This window comes from Semicossyphus pulcher, unplaced genomic scaffold (genome assembly GCF_022749685.1).
Source record: "Semicossyphus pulcher isolate SPU_LCO1_2020_fin unplaced genomic scaffold, fSemPul1.0.p SCAF_25, whole genome shotgun sequence".
Classification (NCBI taxonomy): Eukaryota; Metazoa; Chordata; class Actinopteri; order Labriformes; family Labridae; genus Semicossyphus; species Semicossyphus pulcher.
In genome coordinates, this window is record NW_027211699.1 from 8,768,400 (window position 1) to 8,788,591 (window position 20,192).

A 20,192-nucleotide genomic window follows, 5' to 3' on the forward strand; every position below is an offset into this window, starting at 1 on the left:
TAAACCGCACAACAGGATGAGGTGTAGCCGGCACTATAAATATTCCTGCAGTGTTCAGAGTGCACACATCTTGGCTACGCTACACTTGTGACTGCAAACATGGGTGAGTTTGAGCTATGATATGATGAGCTATTTATCCTTTATGTTCACTTCTAAGTTTTTATTGGTTTTATTTGTTTAAACAATTAGAGATCATGTGAGCTAAAAACATACATCTGAAAAATTCTTGCTGGAACTGCTTAGAAATAAATATTCCATGCTTAAATTTGTTAAAACACACACACACACACATATATATATATATATTCATATATGTATGTATATACATATAAATTGGACCATTGACTATAAATATTGAACATGTGTGCTGTGTAAGCAGGCCTGCTGAGCTGGCTGAGGCAGGACAGCCAGCTGAAGAAGATGGTCCTGATTGTCGTTTTTATTGCCTTGTTTCTGGATCACATGCTGCTGTCAGTGGTCGGTACGTTCAGATAAACAACCTGCTATCAAAAACCGTCTTAGTATCTCAATTCCAATTCAAAAGGAACCATTTGTCTACATTAATTCTATATACTGTGAGTACACTGTGAGTACACTCTACTATTAATAGTTTAACACTTTTACTTGCAATGGAATGAATTTAAACATTGAACTGCTTCCACCACTACAGGTAACTGATAACTGTCCATCATCAGGCCACATCATAAAAATTATATGTTGATTTTGTTTTACTTTGTTGACAGTGCCAATCCTTCCCAGCTACCTGTACGGGTCTGATCCGACTGCTATCATTACTCCTTTGAACAGCTCCGGCTCGGCAGTCTCTCCTCCAGTCGTCCGATCACACTCGAACAGATCAGCATGTTTTGCTCATCCACACCAACATCCAGCTCCCACCAGCGACTCCGTGGTGGCCCCAGTTTTACCAGATTCAAACTGCTCTGAAGCCGGTTCTCAGCTGGACGACGTGAACATCAGAGTCGGACTGTTGTTGGCTTCCAAGTCCACCGTTCAGCTCATCTGTAACCCCTTTATCGGGCCGCTCACTGACAGGTGTGTGTCTCTGATCTGTGGGGAACAGGTAGACATTTAACAAGCTCTAAAACACTATACAGCTCTTTTCATACACCACATATTTTCGTACATATTTTATGTAATATTTCTTTAGGTTTATGTTCTTTTTTTATTCACGTTAAATTTGTCTTTAGTAGGAGTTCAGCTGTTTCTTTGTTCCCAATTTTTATTCTACTTCTATGTATCATTGTATGTGGCATTAAACCACATTCAGATTTTGATGCTGTGCATCATGTTTTGCACAGGATTGGATACCACATCCCGATGTGTGCTGGTTTTTGCATCATCGTCTTTGCGACCACCTGTAAGTGTCACGTTTGCAGCTCTGGATGAGAAGTGTGAATGAGGCCACTCGGCTCCAGCAGGGATGAAGGGACACATAACAAAATCAGGGTTGACTTTTGGGACAAGGTGGTGCAACATAAAATAAGAGACAGTAACATAAATGCACAGGGGCACTTTGGAACTTATTTAGACATGAGTTGTTGTGGGTGCCGGTTTAGCTCAGAGGCTAAATTGGCAGTCATATACAGAGACCACAGTCCTGGATGCGGTGGCCCCAGGTTCAACTCCCACCCATGGCCCTTTGCTGTGTCATCCCCACTCTCTTCACCTGTTTCCAACACTGTCCACTGTCCTCTCATGAAAGGCCAAAAAAATCATCATTAAAAGACATGTATTGTTTTTGAAAGTTAAGACTCATTTTAAAATGTTTTCTATCTTCTTTTTTTTTTCGTTGGACATTTGTCCCACAAAGACGAGCGCTTCCTGTACATCTTCATGTATTAATATTTTCTCGTACTTTCCTGAAAGTGTTTGCCTTTTCATCGAGCTACGTCTTACTGCTGCTGGCCCGATCGGTGCAGGGTGTGGCTGGATCCTGTTTGTCTGTGGCAGGTGAGATATTAATATTTGTAGTTTAACCTGCCAAAAGAATAAACACCTTTAACGTTAATTTTATGAAACAGACTGAAATGAATTCTGATGACTCTATATGACCTACAAAAGCAAACAGACCACCAGTGACAAGATTGATTATTTCTATATAGTTATTTTTAATGCCTGAAACCGCTGGCATGTGAGCTTTTTTGTTAAAAACACCACTTAAGCATGTACAGGACAAAATCAGCTAACAGATGAGAGCTACAGCTTTGTCCACAGGGGGCGCCAAAATCAACACAACCTGAAAGTGCCTCACAGGAGCTTCAAATAGATTTGAAAATCTTTTTTTAAATTGTAATTAAAATAGAGGATTCCTCTCAAAATTCTTCGCATTATTTGTGTTTTGCAGGAATGGCGATGTTGACTGATACGTACAAAGATGAGAAGGAAAGAGGGCGTGCGATGGGGATATCTTTCTCTGGGTTGGCCTTGGGATTAATAGGTGTGTGTATATATGGGATTAATATCTTAACAGCTTTTAAGACAGGGTCAGTGGCGGCTGGTGAAAAATATTCTAGGTGGGGCTGTGCTGTGCCATACTCAATTTTTAACAAGTCCATGCTGTAACGTGCCAGCAGTTTTAAAAAGTAAACACGTGAAGCAAACTAGTGCATTTACATGGCTACATCCAGCTAGCCAAGCCTTTCTGGTGTAACAGTTGCGAGAAAATCCTCTGGTGTAGGTTTTACCTTTTTCACTCGCTTGTTGGTTAATTTTAATATCTGGCTGATCCGGTCCAGTTTCTTTAATCCGTAATTTTTCACTTAAACTTCTCCTCTTGAACGGATGTTGAAGAAGAGAGCGTACAGAGTTTTTTTGCGGTGTCAGTGTCCATTTCAGAATCGCCCTTGGGGGATTATTTTCCACGACGCTGATTGGCCAAATTCACATTGATATGCGCGTATCTTGCCCCAGCAACAGTCCCTGATTGGCTACTCGTCTCTGCTTTAGGGGCGCTGGAAAAAGCGCCCAAAAAGCAGAGACGAGTAGCCTAACGCTTGTTTCCCACATTTCCAATGAACATTAATTAATGTATATATTATTTTGTATATATACATATATATATATTAAATATATAAATACGTAATTTTGTTAATATTAGTTTTTTAAAATAAAATAAAAAAAAATAAAAACACACTCTCCACTAGGGAGGGCGGCGCCCTAGCGCCCTCTATTGGCCAGCCGCCACTGGACAGGGTGCTTTTATTGCTCACTACAATCTTTCTCCTGTTTTAATGTAAACTTTTTTCACAGTAACTTCTGTCTTATGCTTTTCTCTTCCTGAAGGCGGAGCTCCTTTTGGCAGTGTGATGTATCAGTTTGTGGGGAAGATGAGTCCGTTCCTGGTCCTGGCTGTCATCGCTGTGTTGGGTGGAGGTACTCTGACATGTTTAACACAAGATAAAACACCTTTAGAAGTTCAGCATGAAGTATTTTATTATATGTTACGAATCCTGTTTCACCGTCTGCACCCAGGTTTGCATTCCCTCATCTTTCAACCATCACGTGTGCAAACAGAGGTGAAGCACTTTAATTACTGTCCTGCATTGAAATATATGTAAACTAATAGAAACCTGTGTTTTGTTTATCAAACATTGATCCTTTGTCAGTTTCTTATTCTTATAAAATAAAAAAAGGAAATTCCACATTTAACTGACAACAAAAAAAAGTGTAGCATTTCTACATAAACCATTTTTTATTGTGACCTAATAAACAGTTTCAACAATCTACAGAATTTATTAATAAATGTCTTTAATTGGCACAATTATTCTTAAAAAAACAACAAAGAAATGAAACAAAATTCATGCACTTAGTAAAAAACTGATAAAGAAAGCTATAATATAAGTTCAACCAGCATGCAGCTTATTTAATTATCATGGTTTAATTTATCTATATATACAGTATATATATCATTATTCAAACTGTTACTTCTCTAATAATCTCTCCTTTGCTTCTCCACAGATGGAAAAAGGGACTTCACTGCTGACTCTCCTGAAGGATCCGTACATCCTTATCGCTGCTGGTAGATTGAATCATTGCATGTGTTAAATAGATACAGTACAATACTGTTTGTCATGACATAATACAAATAATAATAATATATTTTGCTGACTCTTTGCAGGAGCCATATGTTTTACAACTTTTGTTATTGCCGTGATAGAGGCAGCGCTTCCTGTCTGGATGATGAAGACCATGCATGCCAGCAAATGGCAGCTAGGTAGTTTACACACACCTTTGTTGTGCTTGTTCCTGTGCTTACAAAGTACACCCAGTAGTGTTTGTCGTTTTGGCGGTTTGTCAATATTCACACAACGTCAATTTTTCCCTGATGTCATGCACACGGTGCCAACTCAGTTTTACTAGCATAACTGTAAGCTAGGAACAGACTGAATGCTAATGTTACAGTTACATCATAAAGTTACACTTACTAGCTAACATAATTGTAAGCTAGGATCAGACTGAATGCTAATATTACAGTTACAATATAGTGTTACACTTACTAGCTAACATAATTGTAAGCTAGGAACAGACTGAATGCTAATATTACAGTTACAATATAGTGTTACACTTACTAGCTAACATAATTGTAAGCTGGGAACAGACTGAATTCTAATATTACAGTCAGCAGGGGGCGCCCGAAATGTTTTGGCTTCACTTTTAGGGAGCTGTCACGTAGTCCATCTATATATACAGTCTTTGGTTTCCACGTGCACATACGTGATCTACTCAGTTACTGAGTGAGCAAAGAAGGAAAGAGCGAAACGGAGAGATTGATTCATGTTGTTTTTGCACAAACGCTACCTATACAACACCGAAACTCATTAACCACACGTAGCTATCTGACCTTAAAAAATGAATCAGCCAGCTACGGCTATGGAGCTAGGCTATATGCTCCTCAGCGTAGCTAGCGGTTATTAGCCATAGACTAAATAATGAATGGGCTAGTTTGACTTTGTCAGGAGGAGATTCTGTTTGTGACGGTGACTGACTGCAGGTGTTTAGTTATCAGACTAAAGAAGTAGCGGACTTGCTGCTCGCTCGCCTGGGGAGAGAGCGGCGAGCCGACACGTAACGGAAAACTTAAAATAACCGCTCTGCTCATCACTGCGGTCCGCTGTAATCTCTCCGGGGAAAAGCCAACAACTTCTATTTACTGACCGACGATTAAATAAATGTTTGCTAAACACTGAACAGGCTGACAAGCAGCTAAAGCGAGCACAGTATACCTGCTACTTAGTGCTAAAAATGTTTCAATACAATAACACTAACATTTAACTTACCGAAAAGCTGGAGCTCAGACTTCTTGCACGCACAGAAAGTTCCATAAATCCCACGGAGAGAGATTATTCGTCCTCTAAAGTCTCCAACAACACAAACAGGTGAAGTTCAGCTCAGTGTCTGTGTTGACGTCTAGCAGACAGCCAGCAAGATCCACTTATGTCAATCAAGTGATCCGGTCCCTATGATATAAGGCTTAATATAAGTAAAACGGGTGTGGAATAAAAACAATTCACCCCCCGTACAGTTATCTTGAACAATAAAATTTGCTATTTGTAAACACTGTTTTTTGTACCAGGCTGTAAACATGTTTATTTCAGCTGTAAAAATTGGCATTTTCCCACCTGCTGTAATGTTATTTCTTGTTTTCTGGAGCCAGCCTCAAGTGGCCACTCGAGGAACTGCAGTTTTTTGCACTTCTGCATTGGCTTCATTTTTCAACATTGGAGGTTGCCGCTTGCAGTGACCCCCATCCCACGTGGGGGAGGGGCTATGCGGTCACTCCAAATACAGGTCTGACCTTTGAATGGCAAATCGGCTTGTTCGTTTCAGGATGAAGGAGAGGCTCTGAAAAATAATTAAGTTAAAATATGTATACAATTTTAAAAATGAAACAAACTTTACCAACATGATTCAAAAACATTTCAATAATAGAAAATGATGGCCCCTTTAAGCAGGCAAGTGATTTCATCATTTGGCAGCATAATTCAAAAGATAAAAGAAATAGCCCGTAGTTTTTCAAGGGCATCACTTACCATATACCTAACTAATATAGAGATTTTAAAAAATCCTGTAAACATCAAATATATTGTCATGTATTAATTTTCTTTAAATACTAAAGTTCAAAAGTCAAACTGTTATGGTTTGATATTGTGTATCCTATTCTGTCTCACGCTGTCTTTGTGTTCAGGCATCGTCTTCTTGCCAGACAGCGTATCCTACCTCATCGCATCCAACATCTTTGGTCACCTGTCACAGAAACATCGTGGAAGGTAAGCTGATGGAGCCAAACACACAGAAGTCTTTCAAAGTTTGTAAAAAGATGCAAAGGTTCTGTATATGGCGGGATGTTTAACTGCAGTTTGGCTGTCATTACGCTTATGACTGGCCAGGTTTTTATAAGAATTTGTGGGAGCATGGGAAAAAGGGATTTAATTAATCGGATCTGGAAGCTATATACAAACAATGGTACTATGTTGCTCTCTCTTATCACAGTTGGCTTTGCGCTTGTATTGGAATGATCGTGGCGGGAATCACCACAATTTGTGTGAGTCTCATGGATAAAGTACCTGGTAACATTTTTGTAAAAATACTTATCCTAGTAAACCTCTGAAGGTATCCACTTATGATTTTTATTTTTGTTCCTTTTAATAATTTGAAGTTTGGGTGATGATACTGTACATTTCTATCTTTATATTTCAGTTCCGATTTTCGAAGAACATCTACCATTTGCTTGTTTTGAATGCATTTATTGGCTTTTCAGTCGGTAAGTCATCTACAGATTATGGCTGGGCAATATGACAATATGACAAAATATCTATCGTATGTGTTTTTCTGTATCAGCTCAATCATGATGTCACAAACCTGCGGCTGAACTGCTTTACGGCAATTGACATTAACGTGCAGAAAAGGACTCCGGCTCAGCCCAAGTGAAAACGGAAACTCTTTTTTTTTTTTAAAAAAACTTTTATTTGTCAAGTATTTAAAGGGGCTATATGTAAGGTTACATATATTCAACAATCAAATATCATTTTTATTGCCAATGTGTGAAAGGATAGTAGAGGAACTGATAAATTGAGACCTTCCCCAATTTCCTCCATCGGCCCTAACAACCTGTGGGCAGATTTTTATGTAAACTCGGAACGGTTTTTCCGGGAAACAAGAGGAGGTGACATATCTGCGCGTTCGCGAGTACCCCGCAAGAGCTCATTCTACACCACTACAGTCAACAAATGACCGGCACCCACAACAACACCAACACAAAGTACACACAAGAATAAAAAACAAAAATAAGTTTTATCGAGTGAAGCCCGTCTGACCAAACAGGAATGTGATCGACGTCAGGGGGAAAACTAGAGTCAACATCGGCAGGGCATGCGAATCATGGAGAGACCTTCGATTGCTTTTGGCGATCAGACCCACAACTTATTGTTGTCATAGAAACAAAACCCGCGTGCAGCCTTCTCTTACTGGGTTCAGCTTTTTTTCTCTCACAGCACAAGTGCTTCATCCCAGCTCTCTCCAGCCGCCCTGCCCTGCCTGGCTAATGTTCACCGATGCTTGTGATGATTTGCTGGTTTGTCGGCGTAATTTGTCGTTTGTTTACGAAGCACAATGCCAGATCCGTGCAGTGTATTTATGTTAGAGCTACTTGGCTAACCTTAGCATGCTCGCTAACGTTATGACAACCAAAATACTATCTGAGTGTGTATGTCAGTTATCTAGCTTGACAAATAACTTCGCCACCTAACACGATATTAACTTAGATATTATGACAAACTGTTGATTCTGGACAACATGATGCTGGTCAATGAACACGTCTCGTCAGTGAAAAGCAAACAGAGCCGGTGAGTTCAGAGAGTGAGCATGCTCAGTTTTGTGTGTCTTCGATGCTCATTCATGCGTGCGAGTGCGTACAAGAAGGCTGACTGCTGTTCCCTCAACGGCCGACCGTGTTGCTAGGAATGAGGACTTTCTGAAAGTTACATATAGCACCTTTAATTCACACAGGATTATCCAAAAATAGTCTTTACCATGTGGTTATTTCATATGGACCAATTATTTGTTCAATTACCAGAAAACATGATATATCGTGATGTATATCGTTATCGAGATGTGAAAAATCCTATTTTGTGACATAGGATTTTGGCCATATCGCCCAGCGCTACTACGGATGAATGTATAGTGTTTCATATTGAACTTAAAGTTAAATTACTTCTTGTTTCTATCAGGCATGGTGGACTCTTCCATAATGCCTCTCATGGGTACCTTGGTGGACCTGAGACATCGGCCAGTTTATGGTACAGTTTATGCCATTGCTGACGTCGCAATATGCATTGGATTCTGTGTGGGTAAGCACTTTTATATCATCATGGAATATAGGCTCCATTTGGTAAAATTATTTGTATTTGCATATCTATCCTGTTGTTTTGATTTGTCAAGGGAATTTCTCTTGTTGAGATGTTTAAGTTACAGTTTAATCACAATTTTTATCTCTGCTGTTTCTATCAGCTCTTTTGAGATCCAAAACTTCCTCTAACTAACTGCTGTAGTTTAACAACCTGTACACTTACAGTTAAAGATCACTGTAACTCAAATCAGCTGAGTTAACAGCCAGAGCACGTGTTTGTTTTTAGCACCAATAACAGTTAAATTGTATCAGAAAACCTAGTTAACTCTAGAACCGCCAATGGGTTATCCGCAGCAGTCTTTTGATTGGATGTAACCTTTTTTCCAGGAAATAAGCAATTGTTTGCTACCTTATTCCAAACAGCAGGCAGCATGTCCACCGCTGCTCTATCATGATTGCTAATAAGTCAACTTTACCAAATTTAAATCTTATTATTCACTAATGACTGTGCTACGACCAACAATGTTTTCATATTTTCTCCTCTGCCCAAAGGTCCGGCTATGACAGGTCCCATAGTGGCATCGATCGGCTTCCCCTGGCTTATGGGCATAATAGGAGCAGTAAATATAATCTTTGCTCCGCTCTGTATCTTCCTGCTTACACCAACTCAGCCGGAAGAACGTTTGGTGAGGACTGAGATGACTAATCTTGTTACTCAATATTAAAGCCCAGTCACAGCTGGTTTAACTGAAACAAATAAAACTACCGTTAGCTTGTCATAACCTGCTCAGAGAGATGACTATAACGGTGAAAATAGAAATATCACACATGTAGCTTGTACAAAATAATCTGAAATAATGAAAAATGAACGTGACTACATATTTTTCTTTCCTTCCAGCCCATATCAAACGGAAATTAAGAAAACTTGGCTATTCTTGGTATTCCCAAGATGCATTGTGCGCTACTTCAAACGAAATGGCGGACTTTTAAATGGCCGAGGAATAAAAGCCAAAAGCCAAAAAAAATGGTAATTTGGTAATGGCCTTCTCCAAAAGTGTTTTAGCGGTTGCGTCTGTCAAGTTCTTGGAAGTGAAACTTTGGCAAGTCTTTTGGGCCTCACTGAAATCAAAGAGCTTTGCCAGTAAAAGGGACCTGCACCACAAAGAACATAAAAGATACATTTCAAACATTAAACTCTTACAAACAAATAGAGCACCCTAGGGCGTATGTGGCCACGCTCTTCACTCATATAGTTTGTTTTACGGATTATGTCTCAATAAACAGAGACTGTGTACACAACTATTTACACATTGGTTTATGTGTTTACAATAGCAACACATGCCCTTGAGGGTCGGATCCCCCAGGGTTTTCACTTATTTTTATAGGACGGGTCGACAGGCTATGAACAGCTGATAAGTAAAGCAAGGCTCTGTACAATGCACCCCTGATTGAGGGGTTCCACAGGGATCAAATGTGGGCCTTCCTCTGTTTCTTGTCCTACATACTCGTGGCACTTTTCTTCAACTGGACTACTTAACCCTTGAGCAGTTCCAATGATATGGAGCTAATAAAGTCATATTCCTGTTGCATCACATCATATTGTTGTGAAAATGCATCATTAGAAGCATAACCAAAATTCCAGTGATGACGGTTGGAAAGGAGGACATAACAAAAGGTCATGGCATTGTTTCTGTACGTGGGGAAAAGAATGGTAATGAAGAAAAAAACATTTATAAATTGGGGGGTTGTGTGTTCTCACGACATCCTGCACACGATGTTACAAAACAAAGCTATGACTAGTTAACAAGTCTGGTGTGTGCAGAGGTTTGTTTGTATTTGTAGTTTTTTGGTTGCAGCCAAGAGTCATTTGCACATGGATAGTCAAGGTAAATAGTGGATTATTGTCTCTGACTCATGCTGTGCTCATGTAAGCTAAGATGGACGGTATGGATCAGAAAGGTACACATGTTTAAGACCTATAACCTAAATATTGATTTTTATTTTATTTACATTAAATTTTACTTAATCCAGGATCTTACGTCCCTCCCATATTTGAAGGTTGGATATATCCCAACTTTTTCCACTTGTTATTCAAGCATTAAAGTCAACGGCCGCACTAAAAGGACAGAGAGGCTTCACTCGTAGTGATGGGCTACATGCCAATGGCGATGTTCCAGCTCGCTCAAAGAAGGCTAAAACTTGCTAATGTACCAAGTGTTTGTTATTGTTGCCATATTACTTTGACATGCAATCATGCAAAAATGTACAGTTTCATCTGACAAATTCATTAAGTATCCATCTGATAGTTATCGAGGCATATTATTTAAACCAACAAATCTCAAACTCATGGTTGCACTGGAAAAACAAAGTAATTAAGATAAACCATTTAGAAACCATAAATGTTAAAATGTAGTTTTTATCTATCCAAAGTTATTTTGAAATGACATGTTGGTTTGCTAAATGTAAGTCCCAAGTGAGGAGATTAAGGGGTCTTTTTTACACCTCAGCATCGTTGATAGACTTTGAGTTTTCCTGTTTTATGGTTGTCCAATTTTTTGTTGATGCAAGACCTAAGGAATGCCTGGAGAGAATATGTTGAAATTTGGCACAAAGGGCCACTCAGACTCAAGGATGAACTGATAGGAATTTGGTTGTCAAAGGTCGTAGGTCAAGGTCTCTGTAATCTCTCAAAAATAAAACAATTATGACACAATTTCACACAAATATAGTATAAAAATATTAATTAATGGCATTTTCCTTTGAAAAAGGAATTAACTGATTAGATTTTTCCCAGTCAAAGATCAAGATGACCTCAAGTCTGAACCATTCTTGTAAAAGAAATTTGACAGCAAGAAATGAATGTTTCCCATTAAGTCGACGTGTGTATTTCAAGTCTGCAAACATTTCCCAAAGAACAAGGTTTGTACACAACGTTGCAAGAAGATATGTGTTGTTTGCAGTACTTTGGCAGCCAGGTGTATCATGCTGGACCCAAGAGATTCAACTGACTTGCGTTTCTCAGAAATGTAAAGATGTAAAGATCTGCCCTACAAAAGCACAATATTTGATGTCTGGTAATATTTGCACATACTATGTCAACTTTAATATAATGCCTGACTAGGCCTGAGTCTCTCGTCTATCACTCACTAGATAAATATTTGATGGCTATTCATCTATTCAACAGAATGAAATGTGAGTTAACAGTGACCTTGACCTTTGACCTTTAGCTACTGAATTGTGATCAGTTAATCCTTGATTCCTAGTGGATGTTGAAACCATATTTTAAGATGTTCCCTCCAGGCCTTCCTGAGATAAGCCTCTAAAGACTGACTGACACACAACCTAAAAAATGATTGAGGGATAAAAATGAATCACAAATATCTGGTTGGGGATGTTTTCTGCACAAAATCTGTATCTAAAGCAACTGTACTATATTACTGTTTTCCCACTATACTTTGTGTTTCTACTCGAGGTGACTGAGATCACTATGCTAGCTCCTCCATGACATTCATTACTTCTTCCTTAACAACTTGATTGCAAAGGCCACAGACATAATCATGTTTGATGTGACTTACTGTAAGAAGTACGTGGTTGTTCGTTTTTAACCTTGTAAACAGTGTTTGTGTACACATGAAATGGATATAAAAGTAGGAACATCTTGAACATACTACTACATTAAACACAATCAACAGTGATTTATTTTTTAAGTTTCATCAAGAGATTGATACGTTTACTTATTAATCGAATATCTAATTGGTCGATTGTTTTAAAACCTGGTGCAGATATCCACGGTGTCCAGGGGTTACATTTTAGGGAATTTCCCAAACTTTCCTTTTTGGTCTCTAAAATGTTTTCCTGATAGATTGGCAAACAATTTTGCAAAGACATGTATGGTTCTCAGAAGATAAAGCTTCTGTAAATCTGTGTCCAATGTGCTTGACACCGTAGGTAATAGTCTAATGAGCAGATTGTTATATCTACTGCAGCTATCCCACCACAGCAGACATGGCTAGATGCTAAAAACTTTGTAGGTGTATCTTACTATCTTGATAAAGAGCCTTTTAGATGGTAGGAAAACATGGCACCAATGACCTTAGACCAGGTTTTTGTTGGTCAATGGTACAGTCGCATTCCGCACCACCAATTCACCTGACCAAACCTCATTGTAAGACCCAGACGCCCATTGGCGCAAGCACTTCAAACAGATACTGGAGTACTTCCTGTTTGAGGACTAAAGCGGTACACCTATGGCAGTTACTGCGAGGTGGGAGTTTGACGACTCACCAATCACTGGCCTTCCAAATTCTGCTCCTTCCTTCCTGAACTATCTGAAAGTAGTAGTCCAATCGTTGTCTCCTGGACCCATATATTTGGTTCCTGGTTCCTCCGTCAAAAGGCAGGCAAAATGTATGAGTTCCTTAAAAGGTTCTTGGTCCTAAAGAAAAGTCCTTTTTGAGGATAACCCTGCTACTAATGTTAAAAAAGGCCCAGCAATTTCCTTAAACAGCTGGACACTTTAGTTAGCAAATACTAATACATTTTTTGGGAACTATTTCAAGCTGTGGATTAATTTGGTGCTTAAATGAAAATGCATCTATGATTGGTGGCTTTACTAAACTATGTGTTCAGTGTTACAAGAATAGGGTTATGGAAGACATTTTGGGGGGTAGGGAGCTGCTTTGTGTGTATTTATTTATTTTATTTAGACGAAATAAACAAGAGCTTTCTCCCTCTGGCTGTCAGACTGCCTTGCACCTCCCTTGTTTGTCTTTAATAATGAGTATATTCTAAAACACAAGGAAATTAAAAAACTGGTTTTTCAAGATAAATAGCCTTATTGTTGGTTTTGAAAGAGTAGGTGGAGAAAAGCTGAGCTAACAAAATCAGCATGTTGTGATGAGCGTTAGTTGGACTTGGTGAGTATCTCAGCCAAACATTCTTCCAGTTCTGTTTCATAGAAATGCTGCTTTAAGGTTACTAACTTGACGTTTTCTTACATTTTCACAGTTGCAAAATATGGAGGAACATGTCGACCATGGTAAGAGGAAAAATAACCTTCTCAGAGGGTGCTATGTGTACGGCTGATTAGCCTACGAATGCTTTGGCTAATTTTTTGTTCTCAACTAGCAACAAACAAAGACAAGAGTTTTTTAATGTTAACCCTGAAATGTCAATATTTGATTTGTATTTTAAGTGTCTTCAGTAATTTGTTCATTAAATATTTTTTTTAACGTCTTCTCAATTTTGTAGCAAAGGTGACAAATGGATTGGATGTGTTGCACATCCTTTCCCCTGAGAACTGTGACATCGACATTTTAGACAATGGAACAACCATCGAAGATTTCATGGACATTAAAACTAAAGAGCTTGCTCGGCAGGTGAGTGTCAGAGACATCGCGACATTTCATTTCTAGTTGAGATTCATGACGTTCATCTTTTAGAATCAAAAGTTAACTTCACTCTATTCTTTAAGGGCAATGAAGAGCCGTTCTTCGTGGCCAATCTTGACAGTATGTTTAAGAGGCACCTGAAGTGGCTCACCAGCTTACCCCGAGTCAAGCCTTACTATGCGGTGAAATGCAACAACACACCAGCAGTTGTGCAGACGTTGCGTGCTCTGGGCACTGGTTTTGACTGTGCTAGCAAGGTATGTTAACAATATAATTTAAATTCTTTCACAATCTTTGTCATGGCTGTTTCCAATCCTTTCTCTCTTTTCTTGTTTGAAACATGTTTTGGTGTAACACAGGGTGAGATTCAGCTGGCCCTGTCCCTTGGAGTAGCACCTGACAAAATCATTTATGCTCATACAACCAAACCAAGGTCGCACATCAAATACGCCTGTGCTCATGGAGTCAATATGATGACTTTCGATAGCGAGGATGAACTCCTTAAAATTTCTATCTGTCATCCCAAAACCAAGTAAGTAATCAACTACCAACATCTTTGTTGATTTACTATAAAACATTGTTGGATTATTGAGGAACTTAAGTCTTTCGAATCCCTTTTAGGCTGATACTCCGCATTGCAGTGGATGACTCCAAATCTCTCTTAAGACTGAATTTAAAGTTTGGAGCCAAGATGGCTTCCGTCGCTCGGCTGCTGGAACGTGCTGCAGAGCTGGACTTCGATGTCATTGGGGTCAGCTTCCATGTGGGTAGCGGCTGCACTGAATGTGCGTCGTTCAAGCAAGCCATAGCAGATGCCCGACAGGTCTTCGACATAGCGGTAAGCCATCAAATCAGCATCGAACAAATATATGGAGACATAAAGGATGCCTTAAACACAGTGGAACTGATGTTTTCCAGAATCTGATGGGGTTCCAAATGAGTCTCTTGGATATTGGTGGAGGCTTCTCTGGCAGAGAGGACTTCCAAGTGAAATTTGAAGAGGTAATAAAAGGAAACTTTTCAGTGTTAGAGCTTCTTCCTTGTTATAATGCAGCTCAAGATTCTATTGACGTAATTGCATCAACATGTCTCATACGTATGTGAAACGGTCTTTGGAAACTTACCTACATCCTGGCCATTGGTGGTTCAAGGATTTTACTTTTATCCTTTTTTCTACATCTCAAGGAAACATTAACGGATGTTATGCAATGTTGGAGACGTCAGTTTGTCATTTGACTTTTTTCAAGCCTTTCATTTGTTGTTACTCATAGAAGCAAACTTACCTTACCTTCGTTGCTTGCAATGCTTGTTGCCGAAAGCCACTTTGAATTTATGTGTGAGCAAAATATCAGAAATATTGATAAAGGTCTAATTTGACAAAAATATGATTCTTTTCCGTCTGTGTTCTTGCCCTCCTAGTTTTCAGAGGTGATTAACGGGGCCCTGGAAAAGTACTTTCCCCCTGACAGTGGAGTGCAGATCATCGCTGAACCGGGCCGATACTACGTGGAATCAGCCTTCACACTGGCGGCCAACATCATGGCCAGAAGAGTCGTCACAGACGAGATGGAGGAACTTTGCAGTAAAGTTTATATATTTCTTTTGAAGCCCATTGAATATTGCCTGCTGATTGATAGATTAATTCCCTTTATGGTCCATCTCAGCGGAAATTTGTCTGGTCTCCTCCAAGTACAGCAAAGTGTACACACTTAGCAAAGCAAACACACCATTAAAAACCTACAAAATAAACAACACAGGCTACATAGTGTAACTTAGCAAATAGGTTGTATAAATACGATACTAGAAAGCAGTACACAAACTTTAGTTGTCATGCATAAGCAATATTACAATGTCGGATTTCGATTACAAAACGGTTGAAAGTGATTTAAAATGACGTTTCTATGTATTCTTTCCAGACAGTGAGGAAAACAGCCCTGAGAGGATAATGATGTACTACCTGAATGACGGAGTCTACGGCTCCTTAAGTTGCCTCATCAATGATGCTGCCCACACCGCGGTTGAACCATACCTTCGCAGGGTAAATATCAATATTGCCTCATGAATAGGTCGGTATTGGACACCATATTATGAGATGCTTCTTGTGCGTCCAATGCCAGCTATTCTTATTTACCATGGTGTTTGAGCATGGTGACTTCTGAATGGTTAATAGTGGGCAAAGATAATGGTTACGTCATAATAATGTACTGTTTATCAGGGTTAGGGATATATAGTTGTTGAGGTCAATAGAAAGGCAACTGCAGGTCTTGAAGAGAGGGCATGGAAGTCACTTTGTGTCTAAAGAATGTACTACTTCCTGCATTGGGACAAAACATTTAGAGTTGTTCTGAAGCTGATACTGGTACTGATACCAGTATACTGAAACTGGTATTGGCCTCTGATACTGATTTAAATATGGTATCAGGTACCAGCAAGCATGCCAGTCAATGAATCCACCCGATACCATAACAAATTAGGGCCCAAAAATCAGCTGTGAATTATCGTGCGACAGTAACAACCAGTGACCAAGTGCAGGGCTAGCTTAGACTGTGATGTTAGTCAAAGCTAGCAAAATGTCGCCAATCAATGTTTTTCCACCCATTTTAAGTGTATGTTTCATCCCATTAGTATCAGAGGTACTCTGTGTCGGACGATACTCAATACTGGGTAACAGAATCAATTACAGGAAAGAAAAATCCGATAGAAACATCTCTAAAAACGTTGGCAGTGAACATCAGTCTTTAGGTGTGGAACAGTTCAATACAGATCTTATTGTTTGGGAAACTGTGACACAGTAACCTAACCTGAAATAATCCCAGTCATCGCGCATTTGAAATGTTTTACTTGAGAATCTTGGAGGCTAAAACTCACCGTTTGATCGAAGAAAAAATTTGTGCAATTTGATTTAAGCAAATAGATCGTTGGACAATATTATGACCAGTGTGATTTAACGTTTGTGCTTCCGCAGACTGTCGACAGCAGTGAGAAAAAGTACCGCACTGTCATCTGGGGTCCAACCTGCGACTGCCTCGACAAAGTAACCGACAGCTACTTGTTTCCCGAGCTGCAAGTCGGGGACTGGCTTTTCGTCGACCACATGGGTGCTTACTCTGTTAGTTTAACCACCGACTTCAATGGCTTTGAAAGAGCACATATTTACTCTGTTGTGACAGCTGAGATATGGCAGGCCTTAAAGCTTTCCAACACCTACGACATTATCCATGACTGACCTGCTGACACTTCTGCATGCATTGCACAATGGCATTTAACGTAATTTGGTCGTTGGTTATTATATTCTGAGTCCTACTGTTGAATTGGACTTGAAGTCTGGAAAAAGGTAGAATGGTAAATGGAATATGCCACCATTCTAGTCATCCAACTAACCAAATCATTTACACTGAACGCTACATCTTATGGAGCAGTTTGGGATCCAGTATGTTGCCCAAGCACACTTTAGTTTGCGTACTTATGAGCCAGGGTTTGAACCACAAGACATCCAGTTAGCACACTACCTGTCCTCCACCTCAGGCTGGATGTCATATTACATAAGCAGTTATAAACCTTGTTTAATGAGTCATCTTAAAAGCTTCTGGGGAATTTATGTTTTCATGTGGGAGAACTTTATGTACTATATGTTTACTTTACAAGGCCTGTGACATCATCAGTCCCAAATATATAACTGAGCAAAAGTCTGACACACCTGGTGTTGACCATTGTTTCATGACACATCTGTCTGCTCCTCATTAAAGCTGAACGCTTGAAACTGCAGATCTGTGTCTGTTGTTTTTGGGAGTTTCTCTACGTTGTTTCTTTTTCTTTGGATTTTCACTTCTTGTTGAAGTTGTATCTGTAGTCATCCATCTTTTCTTTGTTTGTTCAGCCATAGTAGATTACTGTTTACTCGCAACACTTGCAGAGAGCAGAAAAGCAACCGCTTAGCTCCGCCTACCCTCTCTGGCAGACCAACCACTGCTGGCTGATGGAAAACGCGTCACTAACTGGGCGCCGCTTGTGATTTTTTAGCGAAAGTTGCGCCAGACACCCAGTCTGTAATTCTGCAAATGCAAAGGCTTTCATCAGTGGGCCATCGGCTCAATCAGCATTGTGTTACCTCATTCGGCGATAGATAGTGATTTAACAGACATTTATTTAAATGAAAATCTTCAAGATTATTACTTTAAAGTTACATAAAGTAAAGTTAACCTAAAGCTAACATCAATGTCAGCCCTATTAAACCAAGTGAAACTGATTGTAATTTCTGAATTAAAACTAAGTGTCTTTTATAGCGAGAATTTTTTATTTTAGTTAAATTTTCAACACTTAATCCTGTAGTGCCTTTAAAATGTGGAAGACACTGAAATTAAAACTGTATTTTTCTACATGTTTCAACTGCTTGGTGCTCAGAATGAAAACGTATGTGCATGACATACGACAAGCTCATCTTATTGCACATTAGTATTAATAATATTATAGAAACAAAAGATCACTTATTCCAGATATATAGACTTGACATGTTACTAAATGTAAAATGCAAGCACAATCAATTTCATACTATTTTACTCTAAAGTCATCACAAAAAGCATAGCAGAAGAGAAAACAAAACTGTGGCACCGACTGGAGCTGGTTAAACATAAATTACTATGAAAACAGAACTACAAGGCTCAGGCTAGTTACTAGCTGACCGCCAGTTGTAGCTAACGTTAGCCCGAGGGACACAGCACATGACAGAAGTAGCTACTTTTCAGCTATGGAAGCTAACCTGTAGCTCATTCAGACAGTCCTCCTCTTCACCACCGTCCTCATCATCCTCGTTACCCTTCATCAGGGGAAACTTGTACGAGCTTCCGGTGAAGCCAGCGGGTATTAATAAACGACTTCCGGCTCAAACTTCCCTTTCCGTGCGCTGCGTTGTTTACAGTCCGACTAGCATCTTGAGACGTGTAAATGGACTTGGAGTTGAGATATGACGCTTAAGAACTGATTGTTAGCTTCACTTGCTTGCAGATATCTCTTTATAGAGATTAGTAACAAGCTCAATAGCCTCTTCTTCTCTCTACACCGACTGTTTTCCTATAACTCCTTCCTAGAAACACAACAAGCAGCAAAGGTTCACGTCATCATCACTCATGTAACTGGAACGTCATTATGTAATTTAAAAATATGGTTATATTCATAAAAAACTTTATATTTTAAATTAATGGATACAACACAGATCAATGTCACCATATGTTTGCCGCAGGCAATGAGGAATGTGATATATAAGGGACAGGCTTTGAAGACACACATTATACAAGGTATAGAATATATTATTTGTTGATATGAGCACTTTAATGGGATTTGATGAGAATTAATGCCATGGAATATACAGACTTGTCCTTTAATGATATCTAGCTTAATGAATAGACGTCATTCATATCATAATCCATGTCAATATCAAAGTATTAATCCACAAAAAATACAAACAACTCTGTTTATTTTCCCTATATATTACAAAGGTGTATTATCATATTCCACGTGCAAATTGTGTTTTGTCCACTAGATGTCCTCCTGCATTATCTTAACCGCTCCACCATGACAGCTGCTGCTTTAACTGTAGCCAGGGATTCTGTTGTTGTCTGTGCAGCACACACTCGCCGAGCCCACGGAGCTCGTTGGCCACGCCCCTCTGGTGAATAATTCATCACCTCCCGTCGCCGGAGGAGACTCGTGCCACCGGAGCTCTTCAGACGTCAGGTCGTGCTCACCGTAAAGGAAGGAGAATAATGGATGTAATATCACCGCCTGTCTATCGATAAGGATATTTTCTGAAATCCGGTAATGAATGGGGATCTGGGAAGTGTGGGAATCCGCCTCGCGCTCAACGGCTCTGTGGGTTTCTACCGGCGATTTACAGAGGACGGGGCTACACACTGAGGGCTTGATATCAACCCGACCGTGACCGACCTATTATCTACCGGTCTGACATTATTCTTATCGCCGGTGATTTGACGGGCTACAAAACACACAAGGTATGTTTTAACGTATTTTCCGTGTATTTGTGTGCTTATGTTGCTGATTTGGGTGTGCGCGTGTGTGTAAGCACGAGGGAGGGAGAGATGGATATTGTAGTAAAATGGTTTGTGTGTGTGTGTGAATGTGTTTGTGTGTATGTGTGAATGTGTTTGTGTGTGTGTGTGTGTGTGGAGGCTCTCATGTCCTAGCAGCACAGCCATAATATGAAAGGAATCAATAACATTTACATTTGATATATAAAATAATAACGATGTCTCAGAATTATTGTTGATTTGGTTTAATAAACATTAAAATGACACCAGAAATATTGTGTGTACAATGTGAAACATATTTTAAAATCATCCTTTAATACAACAGTAACACATTTCCATTTTGTGTCGATGATTTCAAAGGTGCAGCTGTTGTAGTGTTGCAATGGTTAGTCGATT

General features: G+C 39.4%; 1 protein-coding gene across 1 annotated transcript; it reads left to right on the plus strand.

Annotated features, from left to right (window-relative positions):
* The first annotated feature begins 99 nt into the window (after positions 1-99).
* On the plus strand, positions 100-17,430 carry LOC138603968 (synaptic vesicular amine transporter-like). The gene is made up of 24 exons (XM_069675750.1): positions 100-103; positions 380-481; positions 744-1,053; positions 1,320-1,378; positions 1,888-1,971; positions 2,366-2,458; positions 3,304-3,393; positions 3,493-3,536; positions 3,979-4,039; positions 4,139-4,234; positions 6,206-6,287; positions 6,511-6,562; positions 6,718-6,781; positions 8,247-8,366; positions 8,918-9,051; positions 13,373-13,403; positions 13,616-13,743; positions 13,839-14,012; positions 14,115-14,287; positions 14,377-14,593; positions 14,674-14,757; positions 15,175-15,337; positions 15,672-15,793; positions 16,721-17,430. Exons 1-24 carry the CDS (start codon positions 100-102, stop codon positions 16,979-16,981), a joined length of 2,748 nt encoding a protein of 915 aa, XP_069531851.1. The 3' UTR covers positions 16,982-17,430.
* The last annotated feature ends 2,762 nt before the right edge of the window (positions 17,431-20,192 follow it).

Bases quoted from the DNA above. Each gene is read 5' to 3' on its own strand.
- LOC138603968 (XM_069675750.1), top strand. The intron at 3,394-3,492 runs GTACTCTGACAT...GTCTGCACCCAG, and splicing joins CATCGCTGTGTTGGGTGGAG to GTTTGCATTCCCTCATCTTT. The intron at 14,758-15,174 runs GTAATAAAAGGA...TTGCCCTCCTAG, and splicing joins TCCAAGTGAAATTTGAAGAG to TTTTCAGAGGTGATTAACGG.